The sequence below is a fragment of the Drosophila elegans genome, unplaced genomic scaffold (assembly GCF_018152505.1).
Source record: "Drosophila elegans isolate 14027-0461.03 unplaced genomic scaffold, ASM1815250v1 contig_149, whole genome shotgun sequence".
Taxonomy (NCBI): domain Eukaryota; kingdom Metazoa; phylum Arthropoda; class Insecta; order Diptera; family Drosophilidae; genus Drosophila; species Drosophila elegans.
In genome coordinates this window covers 8,412,917-8,431,677 of record NW_024545513.1, presented here as the reverse complement: position 1 = coordinate 8,431,677, position 18,761 = coordinate 8,412,917, and the positions used below count along the sequence as shown (strand labels likewise).

The 18,761-nt window shown below is 44.3% G+C and overlaps 2 protein-coding genes across 2 annotated transcripts; one reads left to right on the top strand and one right to left on the bottom strand.

Annotated features, from left to right (window-relative positions):
- The first annotated feature begins 244 nt into the window (after nt 1-244).
- On the top strand, nt 245-4,220 carry LOC108136620 (cytochrome P450 18a1). The gene is made up of 5 exons (XM_017257938.2): nt 245-1,093; nt 1,766-1,887; nt 1,976-2,405; nt 2,518-2,782; nt 3,169-4,220. The coding sequence occupies exons 1-5, from the start codon at nt 703-705 to the stop codon at nt 3,575-3,577; spliced, it is 1,617 nt and encodes a 538-aa protein (XP_017113427.1). The 5' UTR covers nt 245-702; the 3' UTR covers nt 3,578-4,220.
- Nucleotides 4,221-4,930: 710 nt separating this feature from the next.
- On the bottom strand, nt 4,931-8,033 carry LOC108136631 (cytochrome P450 306a1). The gene is made up of 4 exons (XM_017257949.2): nt 7,292-8,033; nt 7,090-7,238; nt 5,997-6,484; nt 4,931-5,845 (listed from the first exon to the last, which is right to left on the bottom strand). The coding sequence occupies exons 1-4, from the start codon at nt 7,671-7,673 to the stop codon at nt 5,017-5,019; spliced, it is 1,848 nt and encodes a 615-aa protein (XP_017113438.1). The 5' UTR covers nt 7,674-8,033; the 3' UTR covers nt 4,931-5,016.
- Nucleotides 8,034-18,761: the final 10,728 nt, after the last annotated feature.

The window sequence follows — 18,761 nt, the reverse complement described above, 5'->3', positions numbered from 1 at the left end:
TCGGCGGCTTCGGCGGCTTCGACGACTTCGGCGGCTTCGACGGTTTCGGCGGCATCGACGGCTTCGGCGGTTTCGACGGCTGAGGCGGCGGTCGTGGTGGTTCCGCCGAGAAGCCGAAGCCGAGCGCGCTTCGATCGCCGTCGATCACGATCACTCGTTTGGCTTTGGCGCTCTGCTCGCTCGCTCAATCGCGCGCTCGAAGCGGGCTCGAGTTGTTATAAAAGTGGCAAGGACATACGGTCGAGCCATTAGTCGAAAACTATAAACGCTCGACGCGAAATCGTCTCCGGGTCTCCGTCTCCGACATCGACTTCGACTTCGCCTTCGATTTCGACTCCGTAACCCGCACAAAAAGCGTCAATCAACAAACAGTTTTCGTTTCGTTTCGTTTCGTTACGCCACAAATAAATATAAATATAAATATATATTTTATTTGTTATATTTTTTTTTTGTTTTGTATTTTTGTTGGCGCCTATACCCAAACATTTTTTGTTCAAGTGCCAGTCAAAAGCGAGTAAAAGCAAAAGTGACCAATGGCCGAGGAGTGCAGTAAATAAGAGACAACAGCAATCAAGCGCAGGGGAAATTAGCGAGCTAACTAAGCTAACTAAGCCCAACTAAGCCCACAAAACCCAAAAGCCACAAGATCGGCAGGAAGCCCCGTTTAAAAGCGAAAAGATCGAAAAGGATCCAACGATCACCATGCTGGCCGACTCGTACCTGATCAAGTTCGTGCTGCGGCAGCTGCAGGTGCAGCAGGATGGCGATGCCCAGCACCTGCTGATGGTCTTCCTGGGCCTGCTGGCCCTGGTCAGTCTGCTCCAGTGGCTGGTGAGGAACTACCGCGAGCTGCGCAAGCTGCCGCCGGGGCCGTGGGGACTGCCCGTCATCGGTTACCTGCTGTTCATGGGCAACGAGAAGCACACCCGCTTCATGGAGCTGGCCAAGCGCTACGGATCGCTATTCTCCACGCGACTGGGCAGCCAGCTGACCGTCGTGATGAGCGACTACAAGATGATCCGCGAGTGCTTCCGGCGCGAGGAGTTCACCGGCCGCCCGGACACTCCCTTCATGCAGACCCTCAACGGATACGGTAAGTTTTGGTCCAAATAGCTGGTCAGTTGGTTATGATATAACCAGGCACCTGATAATAGCCCACACATCTATTATTTTTAGACAAATTAGTTTTTACTACTCTGTTTACTACGTGCTACCCGTAAATATTTTCCCTTCAAAACGCTGCCAAGGCAAAAAGTTATCAAGGCATCAGGGCGGCGGGAGCCAAGTCCAGATATATAGTATGCATATATATGTATATATATATATATATAGTATGCAGTACCTGTAGTGAGATTGTAGTGAGATTGCACAGAATAATCATGCCTTAAAAGCCCCCAATTAAGTGAAGAAATTCCGCTGGCATTTCTTTGTCGGCGGTTTATTTTCTTTCCGCACTCTCTTTGATTTTTGATTTTTGATTTTCGATTTTATTTTCATATTATTTTTTTTTCACCCGTCTTAATTTTATTTCGATTTCGATTGCCTTTAGCTGCACTTATTAAATTTATATATATAAAAATGTACTGAATGATAAGGCATTCCAGGCTTTTGTTTCGTTTCGTTTTTTTTTTGTTTTTGCTGGGATTTCTTCTCTGGTATTTCGTTTGCAAACAATTGGCAAAGTGGGGCAGCCTACCTCAATTAAATGCCACAAATAGCGACATAAAAAATCAGAAATAAAGATAAGATCCCTATCCGCTTGCAGGCATTATCAACAGCACTGGCAAACTGTGGAAGGATCAACGTCGCTTTCTGCACGACAAGCTTCGCCAGTTTGGAATGACCTACATGGGCAACGGCAAGCAGCAGATGCAGAAGCGCATCATGGTGAGTTCAGCTAATCCCGACCAGCAGTCCGTGGAGCAGCCAGTAACGCCCTTTTCCCCCCTTCCTTCCTTCCTTCTCACCGAAACAGACGGAAGTGCATGAGTTTATCGGCCATCTGCATGCCAGCGATGGCCAGCCCGTGGACATGTCGCCCGTCATCTCGGTGGCCGTGAGCAATGTGATCTGCAGCCTGATGATGTCCACCCGGTTCAGCATCGATGACCCCAAGTTCCGGCGCTTCAACTTCCTGATCGAGGAGGGCATGCGGCTCTTTGGCGAGATCCACACCGTCGACTACATACCCACCATGCAGTGCTTCCCCAGCATTTCGACGGCCAAGAACAAGATTGCCCAGAATCGGGCCGAGATGCAGCGATTCTACCAGGACGTGATCGATGACCACAAGCGCAGCTTTGATCCCAGCAATATCCGTGATCTGGTGGACTTCTATCTCTGTGAAATTGAGAAGGCCAAGGCCGAGGGCACCGATGCCGAGCTCTTCGATGGCAAAAATCATGGTAAGTTGGAGTCTTCCTTTCACTTTTTTTAATTTTTTTCTAAATGCTTAAGCAACTTTAAATTTGAGTCACACTGACCGTTGAATCCTTGTCTTGCTTTGGCTTCTTGCAGAGGAGCAAATGGTCCAGGTGATCATCGATCTGTTCTCCGCCGGCATGGAGACCATCAAGACCACGCTGCTGTGGATCAATGTGTTCATGCTGCGCAATCCCAAGGAGATGCGACGCGTCCAGGACGAACTGGACCAGGTGGTGGGACGCCATCGCCTGCCCACCATCGAGGATCTGCAGTACCTGCCCATTACCGAGTCCACCATCCTGGAATCGATGCGTAGATCCAGCATTGTTCCCCTTGCCACCACACACTCGCCCACAAGGTAAGCATCGATCGAGATTAGGGGATTGCGATTGGGTTTGGGATTGAGATTAGAGCAGTGGGGAAGCTGGAGGAGCTATCAGCAGATGAAGTGCTTACGCATTGGGTCGTAAAGATCTACGCAAATGCCGCGAGGTCCGTTCATTCACACCAGATCTCGGCGATTGCCATTCATTGTCGTGGCTGCCCAGCTTGCAGCTCCCCATTCAGCTGGCTCACCCAGTGCGTGGCCCACTTTTCATTTTAGTAGATTAGTGGCAGTGCGCAGTGCGCAGTGGGCAGTGGGCCCAGCCCCTAGCTGATAATCAGCGATGCACAAAAACGTGGATCACAAAACTAATCACAGCTTTCCCCTTCCTGTCTACCCCCCGCCTCTCGTTTGAACAGGGATGTGGAGCTCAATGGGTACACCATACCGGCCGGCTCGCATGTCATCCCGCTGATCAACAGCGTCCACATGGACCCCAATCTGTGGGAGAAGCCCGAGGAGTTCCGGCCATCGCGGTTCATCGACACCGAGGGCAAGGTGCGCAAGCCGGAGTACTTCATCCCCTTCGGCGTGGGCAGGCGGATGTGCCTGGGCGATGTGCTGGCGCGGATGGAGCTCTTTCTGTTCTTCGCCTCCTTCATGCACTGCTTCGACATTGCCCTGCCCGAGGGTCAGCCGCTGCCGAGTCTGAAGGGCAACGTGGGGGCCACCATCACGCCGGAGGCCTTCAAGGTCTGCCTCAAGCGCCGCCCACTGGCGCCCACCGCCGCCGATCCGCACCACATGCGCAATGTGGGCGCCAACTGAGGCGGTACCCTCGATCCGCTCCAGATCAAGAGCACGGTTTTGTTCCTACACCAAAATACACACACACAAGACACACAAAAACAGAAACACATTTGAGGAAGGAGACAAAGGGAGAGAGGCCCCCAATGCTATCCATTTAGCCATTTAAGTTAGTAGTTATCCGCCCGCGGGAGGAGCAGATCCTGTCCTGGCCAGATCCCGGCCAGACAGGGAGCAGAGCAGCCAGAAGCTGTGACCAACCCACACAGAGGACTGCAACCAATTCTATTCTTTCACCCCCAAGAAGCTGTGTTCAACTAATTGTAATTACAAAACAACCCCTAGTTATATGCACCCTAGTTACGTTCGATTCTATTGCTAATGTTAATGTTTTTTATTATTATTAATATTATTATTAATATTATTATTATTATTATTATTATTATTATTATTATTATTGCCGCTAATATTAGGATACATATTGCTATGTGTAAAGCCAGCAGGCCGATTAAGTGTAGTTAGCTAACGTTCTTGTTTATTCCTAGTATTAGTGCTAGCTTAATGTCCAAACAACAAACAACAAAACAAACTGTGGTTTAGTCTTACAAGCACACATCAAAAAATAGGCAAACGATTCGCAATAAAGAGAAACGTGTGAAAAAAACTTGAAAACAAAAACTGGGCCAAAACCCTTTTGAAATATTTTATTGAAGGGCACACAATTGATATTTCTAGCTACGGGAATGTAAGCCACTACAAATCGGGAGAATTTTGGTTTTATAAGCAACGAAACTCTCTAAAAAGATATATGGCCAAGCCTTCTTATTATTTTGGCAACATAGTTCAAAACAACCCAAACTTTTTAAGCCACCGGAATATCAAAAAACGGACATTATTTGAAACACATTGATTTTTTGAAGAGTTTGTAACGTTTGAAACGTTTTTAAGTTTCAGCTTTCATTATTAAACTTCATGAAAACTTTTGACAGTTTTATAGTCATTAAAATCTAAAAATCGAATTAAACTTTACAAGGTAAATGCAATTTTTGCGAATTTGTGAAATAAGATTTTAAATACCTACACTGGTAAAAAGAACTTTTATTTTCATATATTACGGTTTTTTTAATTTTTCATTTGACTTTATTCCAACAATTTTTTAATTTTTTGAAAATTTAATTTCAATTTAAACATAATAAACTGAAACAAAATTAATATTTTCCTCATTAATTTAATATGCATTGAATTTAAAATATATTTATATATATACATATTATATAAAACATTTCAATAACCAGTTATTTATTTTTGACCATTCCACACTTTGTAAAAGTGTAAGGAAAAGTTCTCTTGCAAACCCAAATAAAATACCCAATCTATAGTCCATCATACAAAAAAGGTTATAATATACTGTCGTTACAGAAGTAAAAAAAAAATAGGGATAAAATAGAGGCTTGTCCAGCCTAGTTCTCCTCCACTTTGCCGTCGGGTGCTTGGCGCAAGTAGATTGCCGGCAGCTTGGTGAATCGCAAGTTGTGGGGTGCGGGGGTCAGGGTGATGCCACTCTCGCCCTCCATGTCCACCTCGCCCTCGCGGGGCAGCTCCAGGTGGAACCGCCTGAGGATGCGACCCGCGAAGAGCGTGAGGATCATGCGGGCCATCTCGTCGCCGGGGCACATCCTTTGGCCCGTCGAAAAGGGGATGAACTGCGGCGGCGCCGAGTAGGCTCCTTCGGGGCTAAGGAATCGCTCGGGGCGAAACTGCTCCGGCTCGGGAAAGGCCACCGGATCCATGTGAATTGCCCACTGCAGGGGCACAATCATCGATCCGCCCTTGATGTGATAGTCACCAATGGTGAAGTCCTGTTTGCTGCCGTGCGGAATACCCAGGGGCACCACACTGCGGATGCGTTGCGTCTCCGAAATACAGGCCTTCAGATAGGTCAGCGGCTCCAGTTCCTCGAGACTGGGTGCCAGTTGCAGCGGCAGCAGCTCCTCGTGCAGGCGCCGCTGGCAGCGCTGCTCCCTGGCCAAGTAGAGCAGGAACCATCGCAATGTGGCCAGTGAGGTGTCCACTCCGGCCCCAAACAGATCGGCCAGCAGGTGGCGCAGCTGGTCGTCACAGTAGAGCTGCGAGTCCGGATCCCGGTGGATGAGGAAGTGCTCCAGTATGCACCGCGGTTCATACTCCTCCTCGTCCTCATCTTCGTCACTCTCCTCTGGCTCCTCTTCTGGCTTTCCAGCAGGTTCCTCTTCTGTCTCCCCTTTTGGCCTCTCTCCTGGGTTTCCTACACTGTTGAAAAAAAGGAATGTTAAAAATAAATATCTGTTTATTATAAACAAAATCTTATATTTGATATCTAATATTTAATATAACATTTATTAAGTTATTATTAGAGAAAATTAAGTTTGAAATTAAGCTTGAACTTGGTATGTTTTCTTACCAGTTTAGGGGCTCCTCCTCCGGCCTCTTCTCCTCTGGCTCCCCTTCCCGACCAGACTCCACCTCCTTCGCCTTCTCCTCCTGCCTCTGCTGCTCCCTCTCCAGCTCCCTCTCCAGCCGCCTCTGCTGTCGCCTCAGCTCCTGCTGCTCCTGGTGCAACTTCAGCTGCTCCTTGAGCCGCTTGTCACAGGCCTCCACGATGCGATCGTAAATGGCGTGTGTCTTGGCCTTGCCCTCCAGCAGGAAGCGGATGTTGCGCTCGCTGGCGGGCAGGTGCCGCAGCCAGGGTAGGAAGTTGACCACGCCCGACACGCCGATCAGCTTGACGCCCTCCTCCTGCAGCCGCTGCAGGTACAGCCAGTCGGGGTCGTCCCGCTTGTAGGTGACCCCGAACACCAGGTCGTTGATGATGTTGCCCAGCGAGTGGTGCAGATCCGGTTGCGGATTGAACTCAGACGAACTGCTGTTCTTCGCCGCGGCCTCATAGAGCTGCAGGAGCAAAAGAGTGGGCAATTTTAACATCACTAACTTGGTTTCCCTAGAGTATAAGTACTATACCATTTAAGATTATGTTGTAAACTTATTTTGGCTTAAATCATGGAAAACTCAGCTCATAAAGTACTATCATCTATCATTAAAAACTTATTAATTTTTTTTACAAATTTGTAATTTTAAATAAACAAAATTTCCACAAAATTAAAAGCCATAAAATATTAATGCAAACTAATAATGAAGTAATCGTTATAATCTAGTGAATATTTATTTTGTCTTTTAAAACAGCAAACTATAATAGTTGTCTTAAACGAATTTAAGCTTAACTCATTATTTATTAATAGATGACTAAATTAGGTCTATCGTTATTTTATTGATATACCATCTAGAATAATCAATATACCATTTTAAATACTCATTACTTGCAGATTTAGAAAATTATTTGATAAAAGAACAAAAGGTAAAAGTTATTGGTTTTAAGTTACAGCCACATAAAGTATATATGATTGGGTGTGTAGAATTTCTCATTAAAATTAAATTACATTTTTTTTTTGGTTGGTAGTAATTGGTCAGCAAAGAGTGAATGGAGGGGAGCCACTTACCCGGACGCACTCGTCGACGCCCCGAGAGATGCGCTGCTCCAGCCCGGCACGCAGTTCCCCTGGACGACGGGTCATTCCCAAGGCCTTGAGCCAGTCGATCACCTCGCGGCGCGCATGTCGCCAGATGTCGCGCTGGGCGCAGATGATGCCTGCGGATCCGGAGGATGAGAAAGTTCGAAAAGTGAGCTAGGACAGTGCTCACCATATCCGCCCATGATTCCGTGCGTGAGGTAAAGCGGCGCCCGGTCCGTCATCACATCACGGCGAAAGAAGTCCCGCACCAAAGTGGCATCCGACAGGATGACGGTACGCACATTGCCCATTTTCAGCTCGAAGATGCCACCGTAGCGTTTGGCCAGTGCCTGCAGCGACTTGTGCGGCGCACGGCGGCTCAGAAAGGGCAGATAGCCCAGAATGGGCAGACCCCAGGGTCCAGGTGGCGAGACGCCCAGTATGTCATCGTACTGGTGCTCGCACAGATAGAGGATCACCAGGATGAGCAGCGAGGGCACCACCAGCAAACTGAGGCACTGCACCGAGGGCATCCAACCGGTGTAGTTAATGTCCACGATGATGGCCGACATCACTTTCGCTTTCCGCTTTCCGCTCGCCGTCACTCTCACTCTCACTTTTACCCTGTTCTTTTCCTGTTTTCCTGTTTGCTTGCCTGGTTGTCTGTTTTTTTTTTTTTTTTTTGCTGTTTTTGCCTGTTATTAGAGCCTCTCGAGTCCCGACGTCCAGTCGCCAGCAGAGCTCTGCGATTACTGGAATTTCTTTAGAATTTGAAACGAGTCTCTCCTCGCGGCCAGAAATGCAAACAGGGCAGCGGCGACGTCTGTCTACGTCAGCGGGTCAATGGAGGAACGGAGGAACAAGAACGGCAACGGCAACGGCAACGGGAACGGAGGAAGGCCGCCAGACAATGGTAGAATCAGCAATATCATCGGCCATACCCTGGCAGAGCCTGGTATTTTTGGGTTTTTCAACAGCGATTGCCACCGCGACTGCGAAGAAGGAGAGTGCGAAAGTAAAAATTTGAAAATGAAATCATTCCCGGCCACACGGATGTTTATCATATGCACATTCATTACACCCACTCAACAACAATCTTGGCTGACTGAGTTTGAAACACTGAGTTACCTTTTGGAACTTACCCTTAGAAAACAAGCAAAAATCCAACATTTTAGGAATAATTACCCAAATATGGTCTAAATAGCTATGAGTATATATATTTACATATAAGCAAATATCCTACAAAACCACATTCCACATGTACTTTAGTCAGGTAATTTTTTCCAAATTATCGTTAAGATTATTTTTACTAAAACTAATGAATTGTTTCATAAACATATAACAATACATTTTTTGTCAGATTATATACCATACATATATGGCTGGTCAAATCCAGGGTATCCAGCTACCCTGCTGGCCCATTCAGACAACTACCTAACATCGCATACATTTATTCAATCGACTACCTTTCCATTTCTATATCTGCCACATTTGCACTTTTCTTGTGTATTCCTCAATTTCGTGGACTGCTGAATTGGTTTCAATATGGGTTTACCTAAGCCACTGGCAACCAGAAGGAGGCCTAAGAAATTGGCTGGGTTTACCCCAGCAGATAAAGAAAAATGTTTGTGATCTGGATCGGATATGAGCAGATATAATAAAATATGAAGAAAATATGGTTAAGTACTAAATGGGCTTAACCATTAAATAGGGTTCGTATGGATCATAAGAGAAACCATTAAATTAAGTGGTCCACTCTAACTGATTTTTATACCAAGTAAGCTGAGGAGCAAATTTATGAGTTTGTTATTAACAAAAATACCAAAATACCAAACAAGAAAGAAAGCAAACTTCGGCAAGCCGAAGTTCATATACCCTTGCAGCTATTGCAAGAATTAAACATTTTTGAAAACATTAAAATTATGATTTACTTTCGTATATGTTTAAAAACATTGAAGCTATGATGATTTGCAGCTCAATTATTTGATAGTTATTTTATATATTTTTATTATTTCTGAGGGAGCTATATGATATAGACGTCCGATTTTGATAAAATTTAAACCATAATTCTGAAATATTTAACCATTGCTATATGTCGAAGAACTACACAAAAAATTAAAAAACAGAAAAGTTATAATTTTTTTCATTTATTTTTCCGATTGTTCCTATGAGAGCTATATGATATAGTCGTCCGACTTTGATGAAATTTAAACCGTAAATCGGAAATATTTAACCATTACTAAATGTCGAAGAACTAAACAAAAAAATAAAAAACAGAAAAGTTATAATTTTTTTTCATTTATTTTTCCGATTGTTCCTATGGGAGCTATATGCTATAGTCGTCCGATTTTGATGAAATTTAAACCGCAAATCGGAAATGTTTAACCATTACTAAATGTCGAAGAACTAAACAAAAAATTAAAAAACAGCAAAGTTATAATTTTTTTTCATTTATTTTTCCGATTGTTCCTATGGGAGCTATATGCTATAGTCGTCCGATCCGGCTCGTTCCAAATTATATACTACCTGCAATAGAAAGACAACTTTTGGGAAAGTTTCATGCAGATAGCTTTAAAACTGAGAGACTAGTTTGCATATAAACGGACGGACAGACGGACAGACGGACAGACTGACAGACGGACGGACAGACGGACAGACGGACATGGCTAGATCGACTCGCCTAGTGATGCTGATCAAGAATATACATACTTTATAGGGTCGGAGATGTCTCCTTCACTGCGTTGCAAACTTCTGACTGAAATTATAATACCCTCTGCAAGGGTATAATAACGATTATTTAAGATTAAAATATAAGACACATGTAACTTTTTTCAGATCTTATTCATAATAAGATCTAAAATAACAATCACTTCAGATTCAGATCTAAAATAAAGATTATTTGTGCGTTTTGCTTATAAAAATTACCATAGTTACGATCCCTGATTAAATATTATTAAAACATTCTATTGTTCCACGAATATTATACTGTAATCTACCTTGGTTTTTTTTTCTGTGTGGGAAATACAAGAAGCTTCTTGGATAAGTCCCTTTGGCCTGGGGATTTCCAGCAGCCTGCTGGGTCTTCTGACTCATGTCATGTGCTGCAACTTCTGAAATGAAATGGCGAATTGCGAGTTGCGAATGGGATTGAGTATGAGAAATACGAAATAAGAAAGGAAGTGGAAGTGGAAGTGGAAAGGGCTCGCGAGGCTGGACAAACAAGTTCAGGGCCAATGGCATGCGCTAAAATAGATCCGCCGGCCATTGACTCCTCGGACAGGGCCGGACAAAGGAGCAGGGCATCGAGATCTACGATCAGTGGGATCGCCGCCCCAGCCGTGGCATTAACTTGAAATTTACCTGTACGTTTTAATGACCCGCCAGTGGCAACGGGGCGAAAGAGAGATCTGGCTGCGTGCAGCGGTCGCCGAACCTTTCCATTGTCCAGACACTTGGGTCCAGTCCAGTCCAGCGCTCCAGTCCATCAGTCCATCAGTTCTTGAGTGGCAGACGGTTCAACAGACGCCAAGATCATTGGCCTGTCGGGGCAACATCCTATGGCAAAGGGAAAGGACATGAACCTGAACCTGAACCTGAACCTCAACCAGAACCTCAAACCCAAAGACAGCGAGCGGATGCTGGCTGTCAACGCGGCCTGAATTATTTTTAAACTCTTTTGACTGCCTTTTGACTGGGCAGTCTGGTTAAAAAAAAAGAAGAGCCAAGAAAAGACTGGATTTGGCCACATAAATGGTCGGGATCACCAAAAGCCTAACTTGACTATAACAATAAAATCCTGAAATGATATGTAACATATAATTGATCAAAATTAAAATACGAACTAGAAACAGCATTTTTTGTTTAAAATTTAAAACAGTTATCGGAATGTATTTTATAATTGAGTAAAAATTAAAAACAACTATTTCAATAAGAGCTATGCATTTTTAAAATATGTCACCTTTTATCAAGAATTCAAAAGATCTGTAATGTCTTTCCAAATAGCCATGTTAGTTATATTGCATTCATTTTAAATCAACTTATGCCTAGAAGTGATCTGCTTAAAAAACTAGTTTGAATTGCTAAAAAAAACCCTTTCGGTTTTTTCAAGTGTGTGGTATGGTAAATGGAACCCCCAAGGATGGAGCCTCGAAGATCGAAGAAGCCACTGAGATTGTGTGTTGAGTTGGTCACATTCAGGCAAAGAGATAGCGCTCGACGCATATTTCCACACGCTCATTCACTCAGGCTGATATATAATGCGTCTAATCAGCGCATTGCGCACGAAATTTCGGAGTGTGTTGGAACTGGAACTGGAAATCGAAATCGAAATCGAATTGAATCGAATCGGGGTCACCTCATGGCACCCAGCTCACGTGGCGTATTCGCGTTCTCTTATCAGGCACACACAGTGCGACACACGGGTTTCGTCAAGCGTTTTATTACAGTTGCAACAGCATATGGTATATTGATACTGGGGGGGGGGTTGGGTTGGCTTGTACTATATATGGCTGGATGACCACCCCCTCAATACCCCCTCAATCACCGCCCCCTCATCCTTTGTCTCTTTTCCTTCTGTATGACCGCATCCCATTTATGTTATGTTTACTCTTTGCACACCCAATATTTGTTCAAAAGCAAACAACTGCTGCTGCGGCTGCAGTGCAAAAATATGTGTCAAGGTAGTTTGCATGCTTTATTTTTTAACCCAATTCCAATGTTTATACACTCATCCAGCATATATATGTGTGTGTGTGTGTGTGTGTGTGTGTGTGTGCTTCTATGCGACGAGGCTTTATGGCACGCGCCGCGAATGGAATGGTAATCCAAGCCCATCCAAATGTGCTGCGTCCGATGGTTTTGCGACATTAATGGAGCATCTCTCGCAATTGGTTGGCAAAGTCCAAGGTTGAGCCCCCAGAGCCGCTGGCCAGGCCCTCGTCTGCTCTTTCACCGACTGTCAGCGCTTTTCCACTTTTCCACTAAGACACCGACTTGGAGTTGGACACCCCAGCTGACTAAGCTCTATACGACAAGTGGAGGCAGTGCATCCGGCAGTCGGCGCTGGAATTCGCCGACGCATCAAGTTAAATCAAGCTGCCCATATGGTCATCCGATCCAGATTTTCATAAGGGGGCGGGGCAGGGCAGAGCAGGGCAGGGCAGGGCAGGGCAGGGCAGGGCAGGGCAGAGCGCATCTGGCGTCTCCCAAAAAAAAACTGCGACTTCGGCAATTAGTGGGCTTTGTTCGCTGCGATTCGTGTGATTTACATTTGTGACTCGACTGCGAGCACGACGGAATGGATGTGATTGGCGTACGAAATCGAATACGAATTTTACAGATACCTTGACATCTTTCATAGGCCAAGCGAGCGTTCGTTTAACCCATCCGACAGACCGATCGACCGTCCGACCATTCGACCGTTCGACCGACGGCCAAAGAACGTGCCAGCGAATTCCAGCGACTGCATTCAGTCGGCTCTTAGATCAGCCAGCAGCCAACAGCCAGCGTTGGCAATAAAATTAAAAGAATTTACATTCGGTCACATTTTCACTTCATTCTCGGTTTCAATCGCAGTCCGCAGCTTGGGAATCGGATTCGAATTCGAATTCAAGCTATCACTCGGATGCCTTTGGTCGATTGGTAGGACAGTGTTACCTTTATTAGTTTAATAGTATAAAGATCAAAATACTGCAGTTTTTGGGCCAAATATACATAGGTACTTATTGGTGGTAAATCATGATTTTTACTTTTGGAGAAATAATGGAGATCGTCGAAGCCTTTTTTGATTGTAACCTGGCCAAAATAAACCGCACAGCTACAAGACAAACTGTTTTGTGCACCTAATATTTGTATCCAATTTAAAATTGTTGTTTTGCGAAAATGCATCAAAAATACAAATTTCAAGGGTTTTGTGCCAATCGAAAGGTATATTGTGCAATATTTTTCGGGTCTTAGAATAAATAACAAATTTTTGAGAGCTTGGAAAAATTCAACAAGGTATGGCATTATAATGTCATTATTTATATTTTTCTGATAGATTGCATTTAGGCAAATGGAGGGTACCTGCCATTCGATGCATATGCCATCTAGCATTGCAAATGTTGGCATATTACTTATGAGAATAAGTTCTGTGTTCTGTTCTGTTCTGTTCTGTTCTGTTCTGTCCGATCAGATCCGCTCCGATCGGAGGCGATCCAAGCCAAGCCAGAGCCACTGCCACAGCCAAGCTGAGCCAAGTCGAGCCAAGTCAAGACAGAGGCACAGCCAGAGGCAGAGGCAGAGCCAGAGCCAGAGCGACTGCAGCAGTTCAATGGCTTTTGAGCCATTTTGAGGTCAATGCACCCGGTGCAGTGCCAGTGGGCTGCTGGGGTGGCGGGTGGCCAATGGCCAATGGCCAATGGCCAAAGATCGGGCCCCACAGCCGAAAACCTTGCGCATGAACGGATCCATGGACATGGACACTCACTGGCCGGGCCAACAAGTTGCCGAATCAGAAAATGAGAGCTGGCGGATATGTGTTCGTATCTGTATCTGTATATCCATCTGTATCTGCATCTGTAAATGCGTCGTATGCAAAAAAATGCATTTCGAATGTAAACTGGGGACTTGGCCGCGTGTCTAGTTGGTTGCCGCTGCTGCCGGTGGACAAATTGCCGCCTCAACTTGTTCTGACACTTTTATTCGGGCGCGTTTTGCTGCTGCTGCTGGCGTTACCAATGTGGCAACATTCTAATTAAGTTGCGCGCCACACATTGTTTCGACACGACACCTGCGCCCGCCCAGCACACAAACCAAACAAATATATAAACAAAAATAAAAAACATCAACAAAAAAACATAAAACAAACGCATGCACGTGCCGCTCACAAACACAAATAGCCGATACGCTCGATCTTTAATGAAGTCATCGTGGAAAATAGTTGGGGGTTTTCTGGCCGCGTGCCGGGGAAGCACCGCCAATCTTGGCCAGCACCTCAGTCAATTTGTCCTAGCAGCTTACAAATCTGTACTCATTTCAACTGACTTGGCCGGAAGAATTGGGGGTTCCTTTTTTAAATACCTCCACATATCATTTCAATACTGATTTAATAAATTAAGGTGCATTGTAGACAAAAGTTTATAACTTAAACTATAGCCATTTGCTTAATAACCTACTGAAATAATCCAATCCATGTAGGAATTTATCTACAACGATTTTTTTATACAAAACAAAGTAAAGTTTATGTAGGACTATTAACACATTTTTAAGGTGTTTGTCATCTGGGTTATTAAGTCCTTATTTTTTAGTTTAGTGTTTCGAATACATATTAATGTATATTTTAAGCTCTATTGAAACTCACTGAAAAATATTAATATTATTTATTTGATTTTATTTTTATTGTTGTTCGCTTTTGCTTTATACTTTTAATATAAATTGAAACAAAAAAAATATAAACTATAATGAGTGACAATTTTCACCGAGATCTTCTACTTTCTAGTGAGCATTTCAAATACATGACAGCCGGATAAGATGTCTTTGGAATGGTCACTTAACAGTCCTACTGTCCTCCTCATCCGGGGATTCTGCATGTTGGCATTAGAGGAGTGCCCGAGAGTCGGACCTACATATGTGGAGCAGCAGCGACTTATGCTAATTCCAAGGTTCTGCATCGGCGGGGTCAACGAATCGCAGCGTTTCGATGCTGAAACTGAATCTGAATCTGAAACTGAATCTGAAACTGAAGCAGTTCCAATTCCAATTTCAATTCGAAGCCACATCGAATCGACGCTGCTTAATCGCTCATAACCAGCCCACTAATCCGCTAATTATCGCATATATTAGTGGCAGAATCGAAAGAAAACAGCGCGAACGACGACAGAAATCAATATGCTGGAGACAAAGAAAAAGGCGGATTGTATAGTATTCATTTCGTTTTTAGATTTCGATTTCAATTTCAATTTCCTATTGAAAGCGTTCGTTGATCTCGGCCAGGCATTCTTGGCCCATCTTGCCGAGTTGGTCTCACAAAGAGCAGCAAAGCCGAACTTTATATACCCTTGCAGCTTGCAAAGTGGACTTTTGAATGAGATTCATTCAGATATCTTTGAAACTGAGAAACTAGACTAACGGACATGTCTAGATCGAGTGATAATCAAGAATCTATACACTTTACAGGGTCGAAAATGCGTTAAAAACCTGTTAACTGAAATTATAATACCCTCTGCAAGAGAATAAAATGAGCCAAGGTTGTGGTTCAGCTTTTGGAAATTCATGGGTACAAAGTTTGGGTATACACCCAATGGGTATATTCCACAAGGGCAAGGGCTGCAGCTTCCTCAACCTGGCCAAGATCATCTCCCAGCGCGCCAGTGATTACGCACTCCGCGCGTCTAAGGCGTTCGCTTCAATAATAATATGATAATTTCGACTGGGCCTTGGACTAGGCATTGGATAATGCCAGTGCCAGTGCCAGTGCCATTGCTAGTGCCAGTTCCAGTGGCATTAGCAGTGCCAGAGCCAGTGCCAGTGCCAGTGCCAGTGCCAGTACCAGGATCGATCGATAAAGCGATCGATTGATCGATCAGCGACTAGCAGCTCCACTGACAAGCTCAATGAAACGCGCCGATCCATTCTGATTGTGCAACGCTCCACGGACTCGCATTGAATATGCTGAAAATAGGATAGGGGGTGATGGAGGGGTCCAATCAGGGGACAAGATTAGCACATCTCATCTTGAACGCTTCCATTTCCATTTTTCCCATTTGCATGAATTGTTGCGCTCTCTGGCAATTACAATTACAATTACAATTACAATTACAATTACAATGTCAGCGATTGACAACTGGCAATTGGCAATTCAATTACGGCGACAAATGTGAATGCAAATGCGTCGACACTTGCGGCTGCTACCCTGTAACCACATAGTGTTATATAGTAACTAGAATGCGAGGGTGTCTCCAACGATTCGGGGCCCTGAACTAGGGGAAGCACCAGGTGCACTGGTGCACTGGATTATATGCATTATATAAAGTGACAAAGTGACAAAGTGACAAACATCGACGGCCGGAGCATGCTAATCCGCATCAGCATGCAATTGCGACTCGCGATTCATGCGCTGCATGCAAATTCATTGGGCCCCAAAACATGGTATCCATGGCATCCAAACAGCTGAGACTGAGAAAGTATCTCTACGAATTTCTGTGCCCATAAATTACTGAAATTCACGTAATCAGCAGGCTGAATGCATCCACCATTGATATATCACGTGTGATAGCCCTACTTTTCTGATCGTGACTGTTTGCTGGGCTCTGCTTTGGCACTTTGGGCCAAAAAGGAAAATACATTAACAATTACAGGCCAAATAACAAATTTATACTTGTTCTTTAAATAAATACACTACTTATGTTAATTCTATGATACTTAAAGATAAGGTCAACTTTTTTAGATAAGTATATCTACAAACTCCATGCTTATCGTCTTTTCCTAATATATATGTGTACTGCTTGAAAACCCTAATAATTAAATTTAAAATATTTCAAGGATACAATTCTAGAGCTGACATAATTAATTGCTTAATAATAATAATAAGACATAATAAGCTTATGCAGTTTGTTTCTAAAATATTAGAAACTAAACAATATCAGGATTGCGCAATCTAAAATTGTTTGATAAGCATAAAATGATTTATTTTTGCTCTTAAGGCAAATAAAAGTATAGTACTGTCCGAATAAAACACTAAACTCTGAAAAAAGGGGATGGTAATTGATGCACCTGGGGACCAGCTTTCATCCTGCAACAATGTTGCACGGCACGAATGCCGCATTTACGCCTCTGACCCCAGCGGACATTTATTGATGCTGACCCGCGCTGAAGATTGTGGCAGCCACTCCAGGTTTTCTCCTCGCTCGGCTGCTGCGTGGCGGCTTTTTTGAGGCCAAATTTAATTGCAACAACTGCAGCAGCATCAGTTGAAGCAGCAGCAACAGTTGTAGCAGCAACAGCAGCAACAGCAGCACAGCAGCAACAGCAGCAGCAGCAGCAACAGCGGGAACAGGAACCACAACCAGTGCCTCGTGAAACTCAGAAAATTGACGCTGCTTCAATAATAAGTAATTGCCAAATTCTGTGCCTCTTCGTGCTGCTTCTCTCATTATGGTTTTATTATTGCTTCATATCCGCAGCGGCGACTTTCGCAAGGTAATTGACATGGATTGAGAGCACCGTGCACCGAGCACCGAGCACCGATCACTGAGTACTCAAGGGATCTGGATCTGAATCTGAATCTGAATCTGGGATACCCATACCCCGGGAGGTATGCTACATTGACAAATGGGTGAAATGCCAAAGTCTGGACTCTGGAGTCTGCGTGTACAATTACCCCATTAGGGCGCGAGATAATTACCGCCAGGCAGGACGTCGGCCACTTCTCTTCTGGGGCGACTTTAATGCTTTAATGCTGCGGTGCAGCAGCTTGGCGACATGGTCAAATGACAAGTTGGTTCAGTGGGTCGTTCAACTGGTTGAGCTGCCGCTGCCGCTGCCGCTGCCGAGCGGCGGCGACTCTGCGGCTGCTTTTTGTCGTCGGTCTGCTGGCGGTCGTTGACCGCTGGCCTACAACCGTAGGCTATTGCTACGGCTATGGCTATGGCTATGGCTATGGTTATGGCTGTGGGTATGGTTGTGGCTAAAGCTTTAACTATGAGTATAGCTATTGGTATGGTTATGGCTACGGGTATAGCTTTAGGTATAGCTAGGGTTATGACTATGACTGTGGATGTATAGCTATGGATATCGCTATGGATATCGCTATGGATATAGCTGTGGATATAGCTTTGGATATAGCTATGAATATGGGTAAGGATATAGCTATGGATACAGCTATGGATATAGGTATGGATATAGCTATGGATTTAGCAAAGAATATAGTTATAGATATAGTTATGAATATTAATATGCATATAGCTTTGACTATCGGTATGGTTGTGAGTATACCTATGGGTATACATATTTCTATGACAGTGGGATAAGTTATTGGTATGACTAGGGTTATAGCTATAGCTATGGATGTGGGTATACCAATAGATATAGCTACCCATATCTTTCACTGTTGGTATGGATGTGGGTATATGGCTATAGTTGTGGCTGTTACTTTGACTATGAGTATAGCAATGGGTTTGGTTGTTGGTATAGATAAATCTATGTCTATTACTGTGGATATAGCTTCGACTAGGGGTTTGATTATGGATGTAGCTATGGTTTTATCTATATCTATGGCTTTCGGTATTTCTGGGTACCTTAACACTCATTCACTCACTCACTCACTCACTCACTCGACCAACCATCAAATAATACAGAAGCTGAAAGAGGGGCTTGGCCTGCATTCTAATTCCCCAAAGTATTGATTTTGAAAAAAGCGAAAGACTCTCGACTCAGTCATTAAGTCAATCTGTTTTCCGGTCACTGTGTCATGCAATCCCCATTCCCCATTCCCCATTACCCATTACCCATTCTCCATTAACAGATCCCCAATCGTAGTCCCATTACCATTACCATCGCCATCATTCATACCGACCATTCCCAAGCTAAACACGCACTACTGCCAAATGGAGCCAAACACTCGCACTCAATGGCGAGATCAATGCACTCCGCCAAGTGTTGACAGTGAGTCGGTTGCCTAATGC

Bases quoted from the DNA above. Each gene is read 5' to 3' on its own strand.
- LOC108136631 (XM_017257949.2), bottom strand. From the start codon at position 7,673: ATGTCGGCCATCATCGTGGACATTAACTACACCGGTTGGATGCCCTCG. The intron at 7,239-7,291 runs GTGAGCACTGTC...CCGGATCCGCAG, and splicing joins CGGAATCATGGGCGGATATG to GCATCATCTGCGCCCAGCGC. The intron at 5,846-5,996 runs GTAAGAAAACAT...TTTTTTCAACAG, and splicing joins GAGGAGGAGCCCCTAAACTG to TGTAGGAAACCCAGGAGAGA.
- LOC108136620 (XM_017257938.2), top strand. From the start codon at position 703: ATGCTGGCCGACTCGTACCTGATCAAGTTCGTGCTGCGGCAGCTGCAG. The intron at 2,406-2,517 runs GTAAGTTGGAGT...GGCTTCTTGCAG, and splicing joins CTTCGATGGCAAAAATCATG to AGGAGCAAATGGTCCAGGTG. The intron at 2,783-3,168 runs GTAAGCATCGAT...TCGTTTGAACAG, and splicing joins ACCACACACTCGCCCACAAG to GGATGTGGAGCTCAATGGGT.